General features: G+C 50.3%; 1 protein-coding gene across 1 annotated transcript in view; it reads left to right on the forward strand.

Moving 5' to 3' along the window:
- Positions 1-3725: 3725 nt before the first annotated feature.
- RTN4RL2 (reticulon 4 receptor like 2) overlaps positions 3726-17633 on the forward strand; it is a 76959-nt gene continuing 63051 nt past the window's right edge. The window contains exon 1 of the mRNA XM_069629013.1: positions 3726-4851. Within this exon, the coding sequence (XP_069485114.1) occupies positions 4821-4851 (31 nt within the window). The 5' untranslated portion in view covers positions 3726-4820. The remainder of the gene's footprint in view (positions 4852-17633) is intronic.

Here is a 17633-nt window from a genome sequence, read left to right on the forward strand (position 1 = left end):
AGGCTAAACTCATTTTGTATATATGCTACATAGTGAATAAGCGTGTGTGCTAACTGTTTTCTTGATACTGTGGTTTAATTGTGCTTTGTTGTAAAGGCCTATAATAAATGTATTTTTGATATACATCTGTCTAAGAGTAATCTGTGGAGTTTTACTGGGTGTGCTCATTATGGGCTTCCGATCACTCTCACCCCTCCTGAGACTTATGGCCTCATTACGACCCTGGCGGAACGGGTTAACGGGCTACGCAAAAGGAGGCGGACCCGTTAAACCCGTTCTGCCACATTACGAGGTCCCCTCGTGGGACCCGGTAAGGAACCAGGCGTCCTTACCGGGTCCCGCGAGGGGAAGAGGGAGCAAACAACGGGCCACTTGTAATCAGCCCGCTGTTTGCTCCCTCTCCCATTCCCATTCAGCCCTATGGGGGCTGAAATGGGAATGGGGAAGGTCCGGGCCCAGGGTTCCTGCAGGGAGGAATTACCGGGCCCTCCGAACGCAGAATGGCCTGGTAATTCCCCATTCTGGGAACCCGGACGCGATTTCAACGGCAGCCATGCCACCAATATCAAGGCTAGTGTGGTCCAATGTGGGTGGTTAGGAATTTTGTTGGACTGTTGTGTGTCAAAACACATGTCGGCTGACCAACAATCATTTCAATAAAGAACAATTTACACACACTACCACTAACAAGGATATAAAGAGTATTAAAGTATTGCCAAGGGCAAGATAGCCGGGTACAAACAAACTCTCCTATTGACAATAGGTGTTTCTCAACGCATGACCTTGCAGCAGACTAGCTAAAAATCAGACCTCCAATAACTATGAAGTGGAGCGCAAGTGGATTCTAAAACCTAGTGCCCAAACACCACTACCGCAGAAGAATAGGTGGATTCCAAAATGATCAATGTAGCTGTGCTCTTCTGCAATGTGGAGGGTCCAGTGCAAGGAAGGAGACACGCAGTGCGCTAAGATTTGAGAAGGTGGCAAACTTCATGAAACAAAACACAGTTTTGCATAGAAACAAAGGTGATGAACTGCTAGATTTCATAAGAAAAAGAGACCACTCACAAAGAAAGCGTGGCCCCAGGATATGAATCTGCACACGGCTGTTGACACTTGCAGCTTCACTCCACTGAATAGTGCCCCCAACCTGATGTCCACAAGGTGAGAATGGTCGGTAGGAGGGCTCATGCTTAGTGCCTTTAGGCATTGAAAGAGACAGAGGAGGTAGGTGTATCCCTCTCCAGGTGCCCTGCTAGATTCAGAGACCTAGTTGGCCACAAAAGAAATAAACAGGCTCACTTGACACTGCACTATTGCTCTGAAGGCAGAGCAAGCCCTTTCCCGGCACCCTTCACCACCCGCCTGTTTGCACCACGAGACCCAGGGCAACTGTCCCCCACTTGATTCTGCTTGTGATGGTCCTGGCTAGAGGGGTAACATATTTGTCAAGCAACACACTTCGAGAACGATTTCAAGAATTAGGTCAGGGGCCAGCAACCTTCGGCTCTCTGTGTTTTTTAGACTTCAGCTCCCATCAACTCAAGCCAGCATAGTCCATTGTGAAGGATCATGGAAGTAATATGCTATGTTATGTTATGATATTTTATTTATATCGCGCTCTTAGACAAGTGTTTCAGCGCGCGACCAAGCAAACGGAGGGGAACAAGGGAGAACAAAAAATTAAAACAACGATCTTACTAGGCCCAGTGACATTAAGAACGCGCAAGTGCATGGAGAAGGGAAAAAGGGGGAAGTGCATGGAAGGGGGAGAAGTGGAAAGTGCAGAACAGAGGAGAGAAAAGAATAAAGAATAAGTTAAATTAATAAATACAGGCAATGAAAAGGTGGTAGTGCAGCCAGCAAGTGGCAAGTGCAAAATTAATCAGCTACGGTATATCTGATAAGTGCAGAAGAAGAGTGGGGGGCTATATGCGTCCAGATACAGAACCCAGTGCAATGGGAGGCCCAGAGGCAGTGCAGGAGGGAGTCAGGGTGAGCAGGAACCTGGGCCCGAAGGACAGAGGGTGTTGTTGAATCCTTGCATCCACTGGGAGCCAATGAAGGGATTTCAGAGCTGGAGAGATACAATCCCAGGGTTTGGGGCCAAGGACAAGTCTTGCAGTCCTGTTCTGGATTAGTTGTAGAGGGCGGAGAGTGGAGGCAGGTAGATTTAGAAAGAGCCTGTTACATTAGTTCAATCTGGAGAGAACCAGAGCTTGAGAGACAGTGAGCTTCTGGGTGAAGGAGAGGAAGGGCAGAGTACCTCTGAGGAGGTGAAGTAGGAAGTTAGACTTTTTAAAGACGTCAGAATTGTGTGCTGAGAAGGAAAGTGTGGAGTCAAAGATGACCCTGAGGTTCTTGGCTTCGCAGGTGGGGGTAGGAGGAGGGCCAAGGTAGGCTGACCAGAGAGTGAGTAGAAAGGATGGTGAAGGTGTAACGATGAGGAGGATCTCAGTCTTGTTGGCATTTAGACAAAGATTGCTGGCTGTACACCAAAGGTTATGTTATTTGGCATTTATATAGCGCTCTATTTATCATTGGTGTGGTCTCAAAGCGCTTGCGGGTTGAACGCCATTGGGGCCGTAGTCCAGGTCAGTCGAGTGACTAGGGTAGCTGCATTCTAACATTAGGTGCCATGATAGTGAGAGATCAGTCGGATGTGTGCAGATTCGTGGATGGTCTCTGAGGCTGCGTTCTGGTGGCATTAGGCCTGTGTAGGGCGTTTATGTGAGCAGCTAAGCCGATTTGTTGTGTGGGGTATAGCTGCGTTCTAGCAGGATGTTGAGGTGCTCATGGAGTAATGTTTTTATGTGGGCAGTTAGACCGAATTGATCGAAGAGTTATAGCTGCGCTCTGATGTGTGTTGGTGTAAAGTAGAGCGTGAGCAGAGCGGTAGGAGAGGTGAATGTCTGCAGTGGATGTTCTATTCTTATGAGCCCACAGTTTCATGGTTACATGTTGGGTCTGGGTGAGCTGGTAGCCGTCGTTTTCACGTTTCAAGGTCATTGCACTCTGAGGTAGAATTCACAGCCAGGAGCAGAGTTGTCCAGTTCATAATTCTGTCTTGGTGACTCATTGGCCGATTTCTAGGTCTCTTTGCTCGGGATCTTTGAACATTTGTCCGCAGCCTCTCATTACTCTCAATGTAATGGCATCGAGTCCAAAATGTCTAGTTGCAGAACGCCAAACTTGGTGAACTCTGTGTGAAGAACTTTGCTTGTGTGATTAATCCACCTGTGAAACATTTGCCAGTGCAAAATCCACCTGCTCAAAATCTATCTGCGCAAACTCCTCCGATGCATATTATTAAGGTGCACAAACCTGTGCGTTCAAAATCTCTCTGAACATCTGTTGGTGCTGTCGCCGGATGAGACATCCGGAGGAGACACTTGGCCCAAAACAACAGAACCCCAGAAATAACCTGGAAATTGCAATGAGCCTACTATTAGCCTCTGCGCCGCTCTACGCACGGACTGTGTTCACTTTGGCACTACCTGCGTGATTTGCCAATCCGAGGACTGATTGCGTATTGTCTGGTAGCTTAACAGAGACGCCTGCGAGGGAGATAGGTTGGCAGGTAGGAGTTGAGGGGGCGGGGGAGCGTAGAAGGGGGCGGGAATGGACGTCGGTAGTGCGAGGGAGAGGGCGGGAAGGAGGACGCGAGAGGGCGGAGTAACAGAAAGTGGGCGGCTGCGTGTGGGCTGCCTCGGCTTTAAGCAGGCGGAGCCCGGAGTACGAAGCAGATAGAGCGGCAGAGTCTGGGATCACCTGCTCCGCGCAGTCTGGAGGAGACGGCCCGGGAGAGAGTGGATGCCTATCCCCTGAGCCTCGGTGGGACCGCCTGTTGGGAGTGCGCATCCTGGAGGAGACACGCTTCGACACCCAGGAGACTCTGGACACTCGTCCCCTGAGCCCGGGACCGCCTGCTCCGCATACAGAGGCTGCAGAGGAGCTATATCTGCGTCCAGGAGGTTGTGGAAACTCGTCCCTTGGGTCTGGGACCACCTGCCCTGCAAGCTGACAGCCAGGACAATCATCCCCGGAGCCTGGGACCACCTGCTCCACAACCCGATTCCCCGGGGAAGACATTTACTGTGAGATCACCCCCCTCTAAGAGGCTCTGAGATTCCGCGCTGCAAACCCCAGGGAGCCAGGAAGGCAGTCTTCATTTGAATCAAGGAGCACCGGCCCCACAACCAAGGAGTCTGGAGGAAACACACCAGCTGCGGCTGGGATTGTTCATTGACCATCCTACATAGTCTGCGATTGTGCAACCAAGGGAGACTGCACCCTCATCCTCTGGGACAACTACTCCACATCCAAAGGAGTCTATTGACCTATGACCTGAGCCTGAGACCACCTACTCAACATCCAGGGACACAGTGGGTTCTGGGACATTGGTGGTTCCATTAAGGCAGCGGTTCCAACATACCGGCGGCTCCAGGACACCAAGTGCCGCAGGACACTGGTGGCACCAAGACAATTCTGCTTCAAACACTACGGGCTGCAGTGGCTGCAGGTAGCAGGAGGCTCTAGGACAACAAAGTCCCCAGGCTTGAGGACGCCAGGGGCCCCTGGCAGCATAGGCTCCCGGACACAAGCTTCTGCAACCTGAAGGAAATGTGCTTGATGGCACCCCTGTCACTGCCGAGAAGGAAAGGGGTGCAAGACTTCTGAGAGTGGCCAACAAGGTGACCCCTATCCCAGAGAGAGGTGTGTCACTCACTCCTAAGCTGAGCGCCCAGGCAAGCTTGACGCCCACCCGCCAGCGTCTCCACCGCCTTCATAGAATCATCACAGCCATATCGCCTGAAAAGATGTCCCTGCTGGTGCAGCCTCTTCTACATGGTAAGAGACCCTCACGGGCAAAGGGGTGCTGGTGTCAGGACTCAGGGGTGAGAGGGGCAAGTGTCTGTCTCCTGTGGGGGTCTAGTGTCTAAACTGAGAGCTTCTCCCATTGAGATCAGCACTACTCGTGACCTAAAAGAATAGCCACAGCCATCGCGCGGCTAAAACAGATGTCCCTCTCCTAAAGGTTCTGGCCAGGTGCACTGAAAGTGTCCACAATCTGCCCTTTGCCGAAGAAACCCGGTCTTGTCCTTACACAAGTGGGAAAGATGTTGGAGGAAGGAGCGGTGAAGATGTACCAAGACTCCTACAACACTGGGACCTCTAGGCCCGATCGCACCCAACTTGTGCCCTGGCATGGTTGGAGAGTATGGAGGGAGGAAGGTCCAGAGCCCTTCTTGACATCATTGAACATAGTGGGCCATTGCACGCCCCTCGATTGCCTGACATTGGTGGTCAATCTACCATAAAGTCCATACAGTCAGCAATTCACATCCTTGGCACCCACTTGCTACCAAAGAGTACAACTGGGGGAGCGGCTTTCCGAATGTTGCCCCTACTTAAGAACTCTCAAAGTGTCCTCTGTCAGTCGTGAGATGCTCAGCCACCCCGGACTATTCAGAGACAACACTTTGCGCCCTACTGCTTATAGTGGTATGTTTCCCATTCCTAATGCATAGGTATTAGTGCTAGAATACAAAGTGGAGTGAGCTAAAAAACCCGGAATGGCTGACCATCTCACAACGGAGATGGGATGAGGACTTGAGAGCTCGGCTTTAAGGTTCCTCCGAACCCTTCACTCCGGTGTCTGCTCCGATGCCTGCATCAGACCCCCTAATCCCTCCAGTGGTCCCACACACTGTTTGGCTCCACTCAAGATTGGGTGATACCCAAAGGTCCATCTGCAACCTCACTTTCAATGAACTGGTCAAGATCCTAATCAAGTCAAATGCTCGTCCCAGCAACAAAAAGCCTCTAGAAACCCTATGAATAGGCAAACAAAGCATGTTGCTGAAGTGGTGTAACCAAGAGACTCCCGTATATTGTATCCTTTCCTTAGGGGCTGGGAACCTTCTTGATGTCACTGCTGAGACTGTAGATGTAGCTTGCAAGGTCATCACAGGGTAGAGCAGCAGCAACAGATATAATACATCAGGCCAATTTGGGGGCACGTACTCAGCGAGGGGAGGCCTCCTGTGTTACCCCTGCCCTCGCCCTGGGCATCTGTGGGGGCAAGACGTACAGCAATGCTGGTCAACTGTGGGGGCAAGGCATGTGGCATGGGGAGTCTCCCCCATCCAGCAGCAATGCCTGGCATCCCCTGGTTTATTTATGATGGTGGCTTTGCTTTCAACGAGCATAGTAACCCAACCATGCAGAACAAGGCCTCAAGCCACTACCTTTGAGGCGCCTTTAAGAATCTTGTAAAATGTTTGTGCATTTATTCGCAGCTGGCTTGGTTATTCCAAGTGTCTCTACTTACCCCTTCTCAGAAGTACCTACCCAGCCACCATCAAACCTTTGATGGGGTGCATCCGGCCTAACACCAGAAGCTGGACCGTGGGTACCCAAAACTCCCACGTTTAGGCACCTTCCATTGCTAAGTAGGGGTCGGGGAAGTGCTGCATGTGGACAAAATGTACCCAGGGACCCCACCACTTTTGAGCGGGTGGCGGGGGGGCACTTGTCCTAATCCTCTGGTCATTTACCCCTCCGGCGGGGTCTCACTTGTCCTCTGTTCCTGAGGAGCGGAGGAGAAGTGAGACTGCTGGCCGCATCCCCAAGTGGACCTGCCAACATAAACCTCTGTAGAACTACCGGCAACTCTTCCACACTCCAGTAGAGCTATGGCGGCCCTCCAAAGAGGTGGCATGTCTGAGATCCAAGGTGAGTTGGGAGGGCACCACAGACACGCAGAGTGAGTGCGGCAGGTGGCTGACCTCGAACTAGCGTGAGGAAAATGAATGCCTGAAGGTCCAAAGAGAGTGCGGGGATGGGTGGGTGCTCGTCTCAAGGAGGATATAGGCAAGAGGTCACAGACCTGCAAAGAGAGGGAGACCTGATGCCACTCCTCAAGGGACTGTTTAGGGAATATGGCCTGCCCTCCATGGACACAATGGGCGAGGGGTCTCAGACCTGCACAGAGAATGGGACGGTGTCTGACCTCCAGAGACAGTGAGGTAGAACTGATGTCGAAACTCCAGAGAGTGGAGGGAGAGGGGGGGCTATCCTCAAAGGAGAATGAGGCTACTGTTCGACCTCTTACCTCTTAGAGACGTATGGGGGGAATAGGTGACACACCCTTTCTGGCATGGGTGCCGGGTGGTGTCTGGCATCTGTGGGAGTTGAGGAGTGAGCTGTCCACTGACTCCTGGGTGTTTTTAACCTGCTGTTGTCTAATCTCTGGCTGAATTCTCGCGGATAGTTGTGGCTGGCCTCTGATTGGATGGGGGTTGTATCTGACCTCTGGTTGCGCTGGGATCGGATGTCTAATCTCGGATAGGTTTAAGGGCGCTTGTGTCCGCCGCCCTCTAGGTGTTTGGGAGTTGGGGCTTTCGTCTGACGTCTGTTGGTAGTCGGATCTCACGGGGTGAAGTGGAGACTGTTTTTGATGTGGCTGCTGGTGGACGGGGGTGGGGGTTGGAGTGAAGAGGCCCGGCGCCCTCTGGTCCGGGACAGGTGCTGCCTACACCTTTGCGTGTGTCCTGAGAATCGCGTGCAGCAGAATAGCGGCCGAGTTTGAATAACTGGAGACGTTGGGAGGCGTGAAGGGCGGGTGGGGAATCAGGTGTCTGGAGACAGAGTTAGGTAACTCTGGTGCGGGTAGAGAAGGGTAGAATGCAGAGGGGAGAGGCAAGAGAGGCGGGGGATGGGGGGATAAGAAATGGAAACCTGTCTGCAGAAGGAGAGGGATAAATGGGAGGACGCCAGAAGGTGAGAGGGCGTGGTGACGGTGGAGGCTGAGGGATACAAAAAGACGAGATATTGGATTAAGAGGGAGCCAGCGAGCGATGGAAGGAGGTGGGAAGCGGGGGATAGACAGGAAGAGACCACCAGGAAGATATCGGAATCAGGGAATGAGCCTTGCTTTCCCGCCTTCTCCCACCCCTTGGTCAAGCACACCCCGACCCCCGCCCCCCCCCAGCCACCCCCCCTCTTGCTGCCTGTATCGCGGGATTATAAATAGAGCTGTGTTTCGTTGCCAAATTGGAGAGAAATCTGTTCTGTAATTTTCGTCTTCCGACATCAAGATAAAACGAGATGTAATTATTTCTTTACGGAAAGCGTTTATCCCCCTCAATATAGATCCCCCGGTTAATGCGCCTGTTGCAAAGCGTTTTCTTTGGAATCCAGTGGAATTACCACATCCGAGCACGATGAAAGATGTGACGGGATGAGTAATACAACAAGTATTGGCAGTGCCAACAGTTCGGACTTTTGCGTAGGCATGGGAAAGGCACTTACCAGACACTGCCGTAGTGGTATTAACTGCCATTTATGGTAGAAGGTGCACATTGGTGCCAGTACTTGGACATCTAATAGCAACATCTGACTGGCAAATGCAATGTTGGCTTTGCCAATGCTAGGTTTTAACAGGAATTCACAGTGCTTATAAACCGAGTGGCTGAAGGCAGACCTAGTTTAGACATTTTGATTACACCAGTAGCGTGATTGCAGCTTCAATTAAAACATTAACTCTCAAAAGTGCTTAAATAAACCATGGTAGGTTCTTCGAGTGCAAAGTTAGATGGTAAGGCTTGATTAAAGGGAGCTGAAAGGTTTCACTTGAAAAAGTGTTTTGGGCAGCGAGGAGCAGGTCGTGTGTGGAAATGGCCATAGGGATTAGCATTGCCATGGGCAGTCAATGGGTGGGCAAATAACCAAACAACACCATCAAGCTTTGTGTCCCCCCTTATATGCCATTTCTCCCTACCTGTAGTCTAATGAAATAGTTCTGGCTTGTAGGTGGCTCTGCCATGCAGGGCTTTAAGTGGGATGGTGCTGGCCGGGATCGATTCCCGGCAGTCTCGAAACAGGTCTCACCAGCCAGGGCCCTGTTTCGCTCTTTACTCGGAAACAAAAGGAGAGACCAGGTACCCCAGCCCTCCTCCTGTTTATGAGTAAAGAGCCAGCACCCAGCAGGCAGCCCTTTCACTCAAGTAGCTGCCTGATTAAAGGGTTGGTTACGACCCCCCGCTCTCCAGAGGAAGTCTTTTAACCAAGCTGCCCCTTGAATTAAGGATTAACATAGAACCACAGGTGTTTTTCAGCAGAATTTTTGCCGAAAAAATGTTTCAACGACTTTTTGGTGGGTGGGAAAGGGCATTTAAATGGTTGGGGGGTTCAGGAATTAAAAAATATGTAAATGACAGGGCATGGGGGAAGCCCCATCTCCCCCCCAATTTTTTTTAAAAAAATGTGAACACTTTTTGGGCCAAAAATTCTGCGGAAAAACACCTCTCATAAAAACGGGTGTCGATTAAATGGCATAGAACCATCCTTAGAGATAATTGCCAGAGAGGACCTAAAGAGGGAAGAAGGTTGAGGCACAAAACTCTCAGCAACGAACCTGCGGTCTGGTTCAGCAGAAATCAAGACCCCTAGTTCACCAAGCCTGTGGGCAGGGCCCATGAGCACCAGGAAAAGGCATTGGGAGAACAAATGGATAAGAGGGAGGTCCATCAGTAGTTCAAGGGGGTGCAGACAAGGGCATGACAACCAGGGGAAGATCATATGTGTTAAAAGGAGGCCAGACCCTGGAGTAGGCAAGCTATATTCCCCTAAGAAGCCGGATCGCTAACATCTCTACAGATGTAATGGGGATCCAGGAAACACAAAGTGCCCTTACTCCCCCCAGGTGAGCTCTCCAGGTGGAGTAGGTCAACTCCGACCCTGACCCTTCCTAAATAAACTGCAGTACCATGACTGGCTGCAGGTAAGAGGATTAAGAACAGTCATAATGCACCAAGGGCAAAAGGACTGCCAATATCAAGTGCAAGAGTAAAAGGGTGTCTGGGCGCCTCGATATCCAGAGCCAGCCCGCTCCAATTCTAACATTTCAGCATCCAGGCTGTCGACTGGAGGTGGCGTAGATTGGCTGATGGTAGAGAAGGCAATTGCATAGGGGCGGGCCCCAGATGGAAGGGAGCAAGGCCGCCGCTAGCTGAAAGAGCAGGGGAACCAGGGCTTCCTTGGCCAGAGAGGAAACACCAAGATTACCTGAGCATGTTGTCTCCTGCTCTGGGTGAGGGGAAATGAGGGGGGGGGCAAGATAAGAGCTGCCGGCCAATGGGATACGAGGACATCCATGCAGGTCACTAAGGGATCCCAGGACGACGTCTGGGGGAATAAAATCCAGGATGGTACCTTGGGCGAGTCAAAGCTGTGACAGATTTCTCTGAATATGGAGACCCTTGAGGAGTACTCCATTGAGGAGGGGAATGGTCTTTTGAGAGTGTCTCCTCATGTATTCTCCATCCTCGGAATGTTGGAAGCCTATAAAGAGTTTTCTACATGGCTGAAAGCTCTCTCCAGTTGGAAGACCAGTTCTCTAGTTTCCTGACCTTTTCCCACTAGATAGAGAACGGGCCCAGGGAGGCCCCCCACCTGCCTCACTTGTAGCCATAACGAGCATCAAGGGCTGGGGGGCAGTCCAGGAAGAAGCCCTGTATGAGGCGAGGATTGTTGAGCCATCAGGCCATGCTCTCCCTGAAGTGGGGAGGAACCCTGCTCATCTTGGAAAAGTCAATTGAAGCCGCATCGCAATGAGTCTTCAGGTGGATCTCCAGGGGCTTCAGATGATGTCTCGCCCAGGGAACTACAAACATTGAAGCTGCTACATCCCCTTGAACTATCAGCCACTGGTGAGCCATGGCAAACTTCTTCAACATGCTGGAGAGGTTGGTCTGCAGCTTGAGCGCCCTGTGAGGGTAAGGGAGATTCCCCAGGTTCTGGTGTTGAAGAAACCCCCAATGAACTCTCCTTACTAGGTGGAAACCAGAAACAAATTCTCGATGTTCAACACCCATCTCAACCTCTCCATGAGGCTGTGAAGAGTAGTCGTGTCCCACCACGCAAGCGGTAAAGTTGGAGCATGGATGTGCCAGTCTTCCAGGTAGGGGTGAACACTGATGCCCAGGGAGTGCCGCATCGCAACCATGGGTTGAAGGATCTTTGTAAACATCCTTGGCACAGAGCAGAGACCAAAGGGCAGCACCTGGAATTGGAAGTGATCCACGCAGACTGAAAATCTAGGGAACCTTCAAGATCGAGGAACGTCATGAAGTCCACCTTGACAATCACAGGGATAATATCTAGCATGGTTTCCATCCTGAAGGGGATGTCCTTCATGGACCTGTTGATCCACTTTAGGTCTAGGATGGGCCACCACTCCCCTAAGGCCTTTGCCAGCAGGAGGAGGATAGAGTGCACTCCCTCTGGCACCCGGCTCTGGGGACTCAACAGATTATCCCTTTCAGAAGGAGCGGCAGGATCTCCTCTTCTTCTCTGGGTCCCTTGTCCATGGAGTGACCACCACACCTGAGTCGGGGGGGAGTGTCATGAACTCAATGGAGTAACCTCGGCAGGCAGTGTCAAAGAAACAAGCATCTCCAACCTCTTCATCCCAGGCTTTGTTAAACAACTGGAGGACGCCCCCCACAAGCGAAACTGAGATGTAGTGATCCGGTTTCCAGGAGTCGGGGTGTAGGTGAGGCTGGCGAAAGAGCCTTGGGTTTGATGAGCTTGGAGCCTCCTCTTAACAGAACGTGGCACAAATGAAGCCCCTGGGGGCCTGAAAGAACTTTCTAGAGTGGTGACCATAAGGTGCCTTAGTGTGGGCCCATCTAGGTTTGGGGGGCACAGTGAGGGTATTATCTTCCTTAGCCTATTTAACAGAACCATTAATCTGGGATGGCCTTTTGACATGCCTCTCCGCCAGTACTGTTCTGTGGCTGACACCCCAAGCCATGCCCAATGCAATGGCTCTCATCATTTTGCAGGCGATGTTAGAAGCCAGCCTGATCTTCTTCTCAGTGATCTGTAGAAGGTCCTTGCAGCCATCACTCTCCTCTAGAGTGAACACGAGGGCCTAAAAGTCCCCTGAGGAGGGACTGCATGGCATAGTTGGAGTATACATCTGCCCTTAGTGCACACTATGAAGCTCTTCACTGCTGACTTCATTCTCTTGTTCACGGGATCGGATGGAGCTTTGGTCTCTTCAGCCACAGAGATGTGGCATGTGAAAGAGGGGGGGTGGAATCTACCTTCCGAGACGCAGGGAGTTCCTGGCCGAGCCCATGCCGAGAAGACAGGTTGGCTGAGCTCCTGGGCATGTCTGTCTTCTTAGGCTGCTTACAATCCCTTCTTGTCACATCCCCGATACTCTGTAACATGGGGAGCCCAGTCTTAGGGGTAGACACATAGATACTGTATACATCTGAGAAAACTTTCAGGGATTACAGCGACAGTAATGTCCTTTAAGTCCACCTAATGCAGGAAATGCATGGCCGCCTGCTCCAGGATCTCGCTCCTCAGGAATTGTCCTGCCATCGCCCCTTCACCCTCAGTCAACACTCCTTGTGGGGCTGGAACTTCCCCTAGTGGAGGGTCAAGGGGAGCAGCTGGCTGCAAGATGAGTTAGGCTGGAGGAGGGTTAGTCCTGCATCGATGGTCAGCTCTATTTTAGCAATGGTGATGGTTAGGGCAGGATCCGGGGGTGTAGGGCTCACTGACAGAAGGAGCCTGGTGGGAGCAGGACCCTCTCTCTCGGGGCATCTCCTGGAGTGCCTTCCCCTGGAAGTGTGTTCTGCTCTCACCTCTTCTTCGAGGAGAGACCTGGGAGGACCGGCGTGGCATTTCATCCATTGCACATCAGTCGCAAGTGCTTGTACCCAATACTACTGAAGTTCCTCCTCAAAAATGAGTGGACAACTCTTAACTGCAAAGAACTGGTAAAACCGCGCCATTCCTCCTGCTCTGATTTTCCCGGGCACTGGCTCTGTCCCCTAGCCCTGCTTTTGCACTGGCTCTGGAGACCTGTTCCCCAAACACACAATCATGTGGATAGTTCCTCACTGGGTTTGAACATTGCACTTCGCCCTGTGATCATTGTCCCAATCCGCTGTAGTGTCGGAGGGTCCATGGCCCAGAGACGGGCACCTGCAAGGCAGGATGTCTTACTGGGCTACCCTGCCTGCTCCATGCTGGCCGTATGGGCATCCATAATGTTCTTAGCTCTGGTGATCCTGGAGACAATGAGAAAAAGTACTGCATTAGAATACCTACCCATGAGTCATCCGAGGTGTGCTGGGTAAGTGCTGCCGTTGTACCCTTTAACTTGCTGGTGAGGAGTCAAAGGTCTTCCTTACCAGGAGAGGCTTTGCGATTGGTTAAAAAGATAAATTAGGGTTGTCCATTTCGAGAGGCAGATGCCTCCTATGGCAAGGGCTCGGACGAGGTAGTGGGATGAGGAGGTAAAAAGCCATAAGCGGGTGGCCGAGGAACACCGGGCAGTCTCTTTATCTCCCCTGCGAGAGATAAGTTCTGTAATTACAGTAACACCTACTGGCCAAAGCTGGTAGTGCTGCTGAATAACTTGTATGGAGAAGGATAGACAATGAATGCTCTTATAGCATCATCTGCTGGCTAGGAGTCTTCCAAAGTGGTGGAGCCCATAGAGCACTGATCTGCAGACTGCACCTTAAGAGGTGATTTGGACCACGGTTCGTATGGTCCCTTTCTATTGGCCATGCTGATTATGGTTGATGGGAGTTGTAGTCCAAAATAAATGGATGGTCATCGGGTGCAGACAATGAGAGGGAAGGTGGGCACCACCTAAAGATTCAAATGGTTACTACACCATCAATTAAGTAATGGTGCAAACCAGAAACCACAATAGGCAATACGGCAAGACAAATTAAGGGAGAAAAACGTATGAAAAAATGATTGCACACATACACACAAACGCGTGCTGAATATTACACAATGTTTATAATTGAACAGAGTACTACAGTATATATAATTCCATCATCTAATGGTCTCTTCTTCTTTAGATAGTCCATCATCCAGGTTACACAGAGACAGAGGAGTACTTGGCCAATGCGTTTCGGACTTGGTGGTTCTTCATCAGGGTTCACGCTAGAGAACATATACATCAGCTTGTGATAGCGGCTAGGGAACTATTATCAGTCTCCCCGTTTACATCCAAGGGGAACTGGGCCCTGGAAATCCCCTGCCCCAAGATCGGAAGACCCAGCCATAGGACAACGTTCACTGTCTTTATTAACAATTCAAATGACAGGGATCTCAGCATGAACAATGCAACATTCTCCAAGTGCTCTCATCTGTCCGGAGCCTGTCCTCTGGTTTTGTTACCACATGATGTCATGAAAAACGAGGTTACATCCCAAACACCTAACAGGGGAAGGGCTTGGTTAGTGAGGTGAACTATATACACATTCTATAGGGGATTAGTGTGCTTATTGGGTAAGCCATATCTGGTGGCTCCTCCTGAGACCACCGCTATTTGTTACAAATACAAAGTTACACGTTAGCAGAAGGTGATTGGCCAGCGCAACATAGTGTAAGCTCCGCGTGAATGGTGGCTAGGGATTGGACAAGAAGGGGACTTCTCACCCTTGGAGCTTTGGACATTTACCAGGCCAAGTGCTTCTATTCAAGGTAGTGGGAACTACCCCAAAGGTGCTGCATGTTCCCTTAAGTTGCCATCTCCGTTCTCCTAGGCCTTGAGACAGAACGTTTGGCTTTGAACCTGTATTACTTTTTGGATCCTCCTGCCTTTGGTTCGATGGGAACAGCCTCCTTGGTCTGGCTTGAATGAATAGGCTCTGTCTTGTAGGTTCATTTCACGTGTTTAGGGACCACGAAATAGTTTTCTCTTGCCTGTAATTGTGAGGATTTTCTGCTTATGTTCCCGGCAGATGCCCTATCTCTTCTGTTAACTTGAAACCTTCCTCCTCTCTGTGTCCTTGGCAAGGCTGTGCACGGTGTCCGCGCTGGAAGCCTGCTCTGCATGCTTCAGCAGGATCCGCCTGTCCACTCTTCTCTGTGTTCATGAGTTTGTCCTGCTTTCCCTTTCACTCCAATCTACCTATGGCTTCCATCTTTATTCGCCCATGTTATTTGCGGTTAAGCGTCAGTAAGCAGTTCATACGTATTCGTATGCGTCTTGAGGTTTCCGTGTAGCAAAAGGTATACGTGTGTCAGTCCTCTAACTATGTGAGTCATAAGCATATCCTTTGTGTATATCAGCAATAAAGCTAAATGTCTGTGTAACTTTGTGCATAGATGTTTATATGCTTCATGTCTAACGTATCTATGTCATGATGTCAATCATGACGTCATCAGCGTTCTTCGAAGTTGCAGTCAGTCAACTTGTTCAATTGATGACAGCTGTATCTCTTCAATACTGTCATCTGGGTAGGGTCTGAATGGGTGTCTAAATGAGTAGCATTTCTCACACCTGCGATACATCAATGAATGGGAGGAAGGGCCCAGAAGCGATGTACATCTCACGTTCCTCCGTCACTGGGCTGAGAGTGGGATGGGTGTATAACGAGGACCACGTTTCGGTTTCCCTCTTCAAGGTACAGACCCCTGCCGGGGACGGAGTGCAGTGAAAATGTCATGATACACCCTGCACGTTGACTCCCAATGGCGCCTTGATATTGAGCCCCTATGCTCCCACGATGTGGATAGTTTCTCAAAGAAATTAAAATGGTTGGGCTTCTAAAATCTATGCTGAGTGTAAATCTCAGACTGCCTCCAATGGGCTCTGTCAGAGGTAATATCAGTTTCTAGCATTCCGCTGCGTTTTTTATTTTGCCTGTAGAAAAATAACCTGCCCTACACAATTCAGGCTCTTCTCAATTGAAGCAATCTAGACACAACTGCTAGGCCCCTTCCACTCAGCACGAGAACCCAAGTAAACCGAGGCCTGTTTAAACCATGTTTATCTTGACTTGTGAGTTGGAACCTGAGTCCCAAAGAATAGCAAACTCAGGGCTCATGTTGGGGCGCATCACCTCTATTTGGAAGGACTGGCAAGGACGCCTAAAAGCAATGGATGGAAACACTTGACCCACTGCTTCTTAGTCTGTTCCCTATGTTGCTGAACTCTATGAAGAAACTCCCCAGGAGCGTTCTTCTCATAGTTTTTCCCTAATACGTTGGCCACAGTGTGTATCCCACACAGAGGAACACCAACCCTCTGAGCGCATCCTTTACACAAGGCTCACCCTCCACAGTAGGGGTACACTCAGGCCTTATACCCTAGTACCCCCTATCACTCTACACCCTCAAGGAAGAAGCTCTTGTTTGGCCACCAGACAGCTGGCAAGATCAAGGTACACCCTCATGAAAGAAGCTACTCTGTGCCATTGCATGCCATGCCTGTACAGGCACACGTGTGTTCTACGGCATGCAATATAATTATAATAATTTAGCATTTATATAGCGCTACGAACCCTCAGGTATCTGAGCGCTGCCCACTCTTTTATCGACCTCGGAAGGATGAGATTGGCCCTGCCAGGATTCGAACCTGCGTCAGCAGGCTCTGCACAGATGCCAAAGCGAGTGCTCTACTCGCTGTGCTATCGGACCGGCACATCCCAGGTTAAACACAGAGGCTTTCTTGTGCAGGAAAGCACTATATCACACAGAGACTGTCTGCACAAGGCTGACTGACAGCTCTTGATGATGCAAACGCCTTGCTGGGAGTCATCATTGAAGTCAGTGCAGTGACCTTAATGAAAATATGTGGGGTGACATGGCATCTAAAGGAAAGGGGTCCCTGCCAAACTCGAGGGACGAAATGGTGTGCCATGAAAGTTGGGGAGGACAAAACCACGTGCTCCCCTCACCCCTAAAATCACACCCATGATTGGATTATAGCTGGCATCCTTGTGTTTGGAGCGCGTATGTTTACCAATGATGGGATTGGGCTACATTTTCCACATTTGAAATCTGACAAAAATGGTCTTCTGATTCCAAATCTGAGCAAACTAAACGCCCATGCCCAGACTGTCACAAACGGCACACAGTGATCCGCTGTTTCCAGGGCTCACAGGCATCCCACGTTCAGAAGCGCTCTGCACCTGCTTGTTAGTTTTGGCTGTACGTTGGCATTGAAGTGCCATCTATAAGCGGCAACTATTGCATTGGAGTACAGCTCGGAGGGAGATGGGATGTGAGGAAGTGGAGACAGGTTCTGGGAGTTGTATCATTATTTACCCATCCATTCACTGGCCATGGTAATGCCGATGGCCATTCCCACCCACCACCTGCCCTTTCCCACCCAAAACACTTCTTCTTTGAGCTAGTAGTATCTTCAAACTTTGTGCTGCAAGTGCCTGCCAGTGTTATTTCAAGGCTGTCTTCAGAGAATGATTCACTTAATTGCAGATATAAATGTGATACTGAGGAAATAAAAATGCCTTAACCAATTGTGACTTCAGCCACTTCATTTGTAAGCAGTATCCACCCGTGCCCTTGCACTGAAGTCCTGCTGAAAACAAGCAAATGCAATGCCAACAGTGTTGGCTTTTGTATAGGTATTAGACAGCCATTTCCCACACACTGCTATCATATACCCAGGTACTCACTCCATTTTGCACCATTACCGTCTTATGGCCTGGTAGTACCATTATGGCAGTGCCTGGCAAATGCCTAGCCCAGGCCTACATAAAATCCAAAATCTTTGGTTTTGCCAATGCTTAATTTTTTAGTTTCTGGCTGCAGACAAGGCAAGTAGTGCATACTTC

The sequence above is a fragment of the Ambystoma mexicanum genome, chromosome 12 (genome assembly GCF_040938575.1).
Source record: "Ambystoma mexicanum isolate Mex_15411 chromosome 12, UKY_AmexF1_1, whole genome shotgun sequence".
NCBI classification, from domain to species: Eukaryota; Metazoa; Chordata; class Amphibia; order Caudata; family Ambystomatidae; genus Ambystoma; species Ambystoma mexicanum.